We start from the raw sequence: 5,637 nt of genomic DNA on the forward strand, positions 1-5,637 counted from the left end.
TTTATTTATTTTTTTTTTTGAAACAGAAACATACCTCCTTTCATTGATAACTAAAATCAGTCATTACAATACTTTTCCTTCAGTAAATCATTCTTAATTTCTATTGGGCTATCCTCTATCCACACCCTCTCATTAGAAGAATTAATTGCTAACTTTGCTAGTTTGTGTGCTATACAATTTGCTTCTCTATATATGAACCGTATACCCCAATTCAGCCTTCCATTAATCACTCTCCTAACATCCTCTATAATGTTCCCATATTCAGCCTCAATTTCCTCCCCACTAATTGTTGCATTTACAACCACCTTAGAATCCCCTTCTAATATGACATTTGAGAATCCTAGTTCAGCACACAGGAGCGCAGCCCTCCTTAACCCCACGGCTTCAGCCACACTTGGGTTGCTGATGTTATCAAAGCAGGAGCAAAGACACGCTAGCACCTCTCCCGTAGAATCCCTAACAGCCACTCCAATTCCCACCTTTCTGTTTCTAACATTCATAGCTGCATCCCAATTTGCTTTCACAGTCCTTTCCTCTGGTTTTACCCATTTAACTACACTTCTATCCATGCATCTTAGCAACTGAGCTTTCTATTGCAGCAGTAACACATTTTCCTGAGCAGCTTTGAAGTCCAACAGTCCCTGGATTGCAGAAGTGATGAGATTCTTCGGATGTTCAAACTTCTTCTCAAAGATAAAAGAGTTTCTCCTCATCCAGATCTTTCTCATTATACATGCAACCACCTCCACCTCCTCTTCTTTGAGAAACTTATTCAGTTTCATCCACCATTCCACAAATACATCTTCTGCACTACCCCATTTACTCACTGGACTTTCCTTCTCAGACCAAACATCAGAGGCTGCTGGACAGCTCCACACAGCATGCATAAAAGTCTCAGTTTCCCTCTCACATATAGGACAGCAATTAGAGTCAGAAATATGCTTCTTATACAGGTTTTGTTTTGTTGGGAGTATGTTATGAGCTGCCTTCCACAGAAAATGTTTCACCACCATTTGAACATTTAATCCCCAAATCAGATTCCACACTTTTCCTGCTTTATGAGCATTGGACGTTTCCCCCTTTCTACTCCTCATCTTTTCATGCTCTAGATGGTAAGCACTCTTAACCGAGAACTTACCATCCTTAGAGCACCCCCACACTACTCTGTCTGGTGTCCCCCATCTACTTAGAGGGATGCAACAAATGGTTTCAGCTTCCTCCCCATTGAATGTGTCAAATATCAGTTCCTTCTTCCATTCCCCAGTTTCTGTGTCAATGAGCTGCTGCACAAGAGAATCCTCAGATAGATTTTTAATAGGAGATTGCACCCTATGGGTGGTTTGAGTTGGTATCCACTTATCCCTCCAAATATGTATTTTACTACCATCACCCACCCTCCACAACAGCCCCTCCTTCACTAATCCCAGGGATGACCATAAACTCCTCCATAGAAATGAAGGCCCGCATCCCAACTTCGCATCCTCTAGCCCTCCTTTCTTGAAATACTTTTCTTTCATGATCCTAGCCACCAAGGAATCAGGATGTTTAAGCATCTTCCAGCACTGTTTTGCAAGCAATGCCTTGTTAAAGCACTCAAAGTCTCAGAAACCCAATCCCCCATTATTCTTTGCCTCTCCCATATTAAACCAACTCCTCCATTGGATTTTTTTTTCATTTTGTTTATGGCCCCACCAGAATCTTGCTAGAATGGATGCTATTTCTTTACACAGTTTCTGAGGGAGTCTAAATACACTCATAGTGTAAGTTGGTATTGCTTGAGCCACAGCTTTTAATAAAATTTCCTTGCCTGCCTGTGATAGGAAGGAGTTCTTCCAGCTGCTGATTTTGGACCAAATCCTTTCTTTCAAATTCCTGAAGGTAATATATCTTGACTTGCCAACCATGGTTGGTAGGCCAAGGTATTTCTCATAGTTTCCGCAGATAGATACCCCTGCTACCCTCTGAATTTGAGCTCTATTATCTCCATCAGTATTAGAGCTGAAAAAAATTGAAGTTTTCTGCATATTTAAACACTGACCTGATGCTTGCTCATACTTCTTCAGAAGTTCTTTAATCTTCAACCACTCTTCTATTTTTGCTCTCCCAAATATTACACAATCATCAGCAAAAAGAAGATGGCTAACCCTTGTTCCTCCCCTTGCCACTGTAACTCCCCTTATTTCCCCTCTACCATCAGCTGCATTAATAAGTGAACTTAACCCTTCAGCGCATAAGATGAATAAGTAAGGGGATATGGGATCCCCTTGTCTTATTCCCCTTGTAGGTTTCAGTGTTTTTCCAGCTTCCCCATTCACTAGTATTGAGTAAGTCACAGTAGAAACACACTTCATAATAAGCGAGACCCATCTATCACCAAATCCCAACTTTCTCATAACTGCCTCTATGTAACTCCACTCTAGCCTATCATAGGCTTTTGACATATCTAGCTTAAGAGCCATACTCCCAACCCTTCCTTTTTGTCTTGTCTTCATTGTGTGCAGGGATTCATAGGCTATCATCACGTTATCTGTAATAAGTCTTCCCGGGATAAAGGCACTTTGGCTGCTGGAAATGATACTGGGCAGAATCTTCTTAAGCCTATTAGCAAGTGTCTTCGAGGCAATCTTATACAATACGTTACACAAACTAATAGGTCGGAATTCACTAGCATCAGTAGGGTTTTTAACTTTAGGGATCAAAGCTAAAAAAGTACTATTAACACCATCCACCATCTCTCCCTCCCCATTTAAGAAATTTAGTACTGCCCTACTTACCTCCTCCCCAACCGTACTCCAATATGCTTGATAAAAACAAACTCCATAACCATCGGGGCCAGGGGATTTCAGAGATCCCATTTGCTTTAAAGCTTCCTCCACCTCAAGTTTTGTAAACTCCTTCATCAACTCTACATTCATTTGATCAGTTACTCTTGGCTCCATCTCCTTTAAACAAGCCTTAATAGCTTCTCCTGATGGTTGAGTTGAACAGAGGATTGAATTGAAGTGTTCATAGAGAACCTCCTCTATCCCTTCTTGCTCAGTCACCCATCTGCCCTGGGCATTTTTAATTTCCTTTATCTGATTTTTCCTCCTCCTTTGAGTGGCACATGAATGGAAGAACTTAGTATTTTTGTCTCCCAATTGGTACCAAGTTCTCTTTGCTCTGTCTCCACTTTAAGTCCTCTTGTTCCAGCAATACTCCCAACTCTTTTTGCAAATTTCTTATCAACTCAATATTATGAGGTCCCTCATTTTCCTGCTCCCTTCTTAATATCTCTGTTTTCTGTTTCAAACTCAAATCAGCCTCCTTATCCCTTGCCTTGCTCCATCTAATAAGGTCACCCCTACATCTATGTAACTTATCTTGCACATTATTAAAAGAATATTGACTTGCAGCATACCTTTTCCAAGCCCTTCCCACCACTAATTCTCCCTCTTCATCCCTTGTCCATTTAACTTCAAATCTGAACATTCTTCTCTTTTTCTTTTCAGCTGAATGTTGTTGTCTCATATCTAGCAGCAGTGCCTTATGATCAGACTGAGATACTGTCAGAACTTCCACCACTCTATCACAGAAGATTTCAGACCAATGGTGATTAGCCACCGCTCTATCCAACCTCTCCTTTGTATACGTGTTATCCATGTGTTTATTACTCCAGGTATATTTACTTCCTTTCCAGCCCAAGTCAAAAATACCATTCTTCTCTAAGACATCCCTAAAGTCCTCCATCTGAGCTTCTGGTCTGGGTCTTCCCCCTACCTTTTCATCTTGATACAACACCTCATTAAAGTCTCCAATTACACACCATGGCTTCTCAATAGAAGGATTAAGTAAAGACAATAAATTCCAAGTTCATCTCCTTTTGCTAACCTCAGGATGCCCATAAAAGCCCGTAAACACCCAGTCCACCTTCTTCTCTCTACTCATAACAGTTGCATTAATATGATGTTGGGAAAAATTACTAATCTCCACTTCCATCTCCCCACACCACAGCAATGCCAAACCCCTTTTTCTTCCCATCAAATCAACAACAAAGCACCATGTCCATCCCAATCGTTGTTTAATACTTTCCACTTTGTAAGCTACTAATTTAGTCTCCATTAAGAAGACCATTTTGGGTTTCTTTTCCCTCACCAACAAGAGAAGGTTTTGAACTGTCCGAGGGTTCCCAAGCCCTCGGCAGTTCCAGCTAAGTATTTTCATAGCTGCTAGTGGGGCTGGATCACAGCCTCCACCATCATCGTATTACTTCCAGGTGCCTCATGCTCCCCATATAATCTTCCTTTTTTCAAAACTCCCCTACTGTCTTCCTGCAAGTCCTCACTTCTCAGTCTACGTTTTTCACCTGCTACTATTTCTCCAGCACATTTCTTTCCCACTCCCCTTGCCCTCCTCTTCCATCTTCTTCTCACCATATCCCCATCATTCTCGCCCATTTCTTTTTCATGATCACTATGCTGGAGACTAGACATAATAACAATATCAGTATTTCCCTCTAAAGATAAACCTCCCCTTACATCTCGCTCCTCACCTTTCCCTCTTTCAGTATTTTTAACAAACACCTGTTGTGTATTCCTTCCCTGTGATCCCACAGCCCCTTTTTCCACACCTTCAGGTACCTTTGCATACACATTTGTCTCCATTACACCTTGTGTATTGGTGTTCAATTCATTAGTCTCCCTTCCATCAGCTGAAGATTCACTATATGCCTTCCCTTCGCTTTCACCCATTTTTTCACTATTTTTGTAACTGAAAGACTCTGAGACCTTCCCCTTCCCAGTGTAGTTGGCACGAAGCCATACCCCATATTGAGCTTTATCGTCCTTTCCTACCATACCCAGACAACCCTCCACTCCATGACAGATTTTCCCACATTTGAAACACAGTTTGGGAAGCTTCTCATAGCTCAAAGGGATCACAATTCTACTGCCCAATACATCTGTTGTGCGGCCCCTTGTAATCTTCTTCCGTAGATCTATTTCAATTTTAACCCTTAAATGACTTCCCCAACCTATTCCATCCTCTCTTATATCTACTTCTTTCACATTTCCTATCGTCGCCCCTATTTGCAACCCCACTTCTCTCGTCATACAAGCCAACGGCAGATTGTTCAAATGGACCCAGAACGTCTCATAATCAAAGTTCATCAACTGAGGAGGAGTCAGACCATCGAAAGGGTTCAGTACCAATAAATGGTTATCGAATAGCCATGGTTTACCCTCCAATACTCGCTGTCTATCCTTACCCCTCTCAAATGTTATTACAAACATGTTTGGGGCAATATCACAAAATGTGAATGTACCTCCCACTCTCCAGATCTTGTTCATCGTAGATTTAATCACTTCCTTATTCACCTTTCGATCTGATAATAGTTTACCAACTAAACTCTTACGCCCTTCCTCTATCCCTTTGTTCATAAACTCTGCATTCACCTCAATCACCTCATTCTCCTCCTCCGTGAGATGAAGATTCCCCCATCGTTCTCCCAGCTCATCCATTCTTCCCTACTATACCTCTCTTACTCAGCAGAGCAAGATGAGAGTTTACCTTCACCTGGACTTTCTCCGCAGAGGAAGCTCAGAGAAGAATTCGACAGCCCCAAGACTTTATTTAAGATTAAGAATCTGAAACTTGGTT

At 41.5% G+C, this 5,637-nt stretch overlaps 1 protein-coding gene across 1 annotated transcript; it reads right to left on the bottom strand.

Moving 5' to 3' along the window:
* Positions 1-56: 56 nt before the first annotated feature.
* Positions 57-569, bottom strand: LOC108981695. Its single transcript, XM_018952942.1, has one exon. It carries the CDS (start codon positions 567-569, stop codon positions 57-59), a length of 513 nt encoding a protein of 170 aa, XP_018808487.1.
* Between the last annotated feature and the right edge of the window lie 5,068 nt (positions 570-5,637).

The sequence above is a fragment of the Juglans regia genome, unplaced genomic scaffold, assembly GCF_001411555.2.
Source record: "Juglans regia cultivar Chandler unplaced genomic scaffold, Walnut 2.0 Scaffold_23733, whole genome shotgun sequence".
In the NCBI taxonomy this organism is placed as follows: domain Eukaryota; kingdom Viridiplantae; phylum Streptophyta; class Magnoliopsida; order Fagales; family Juglandaceae; genus Juglans; species Juglans regia.

Coding starts and splice junctions, on each gene's coding strand:
- LOC108981695 (XM_018952942.1), bottom strand. CDS start 569: ATGGATAGAAGTGTAGTTAAATGGGTAAAACCAGAGGAAAGGACTGTG.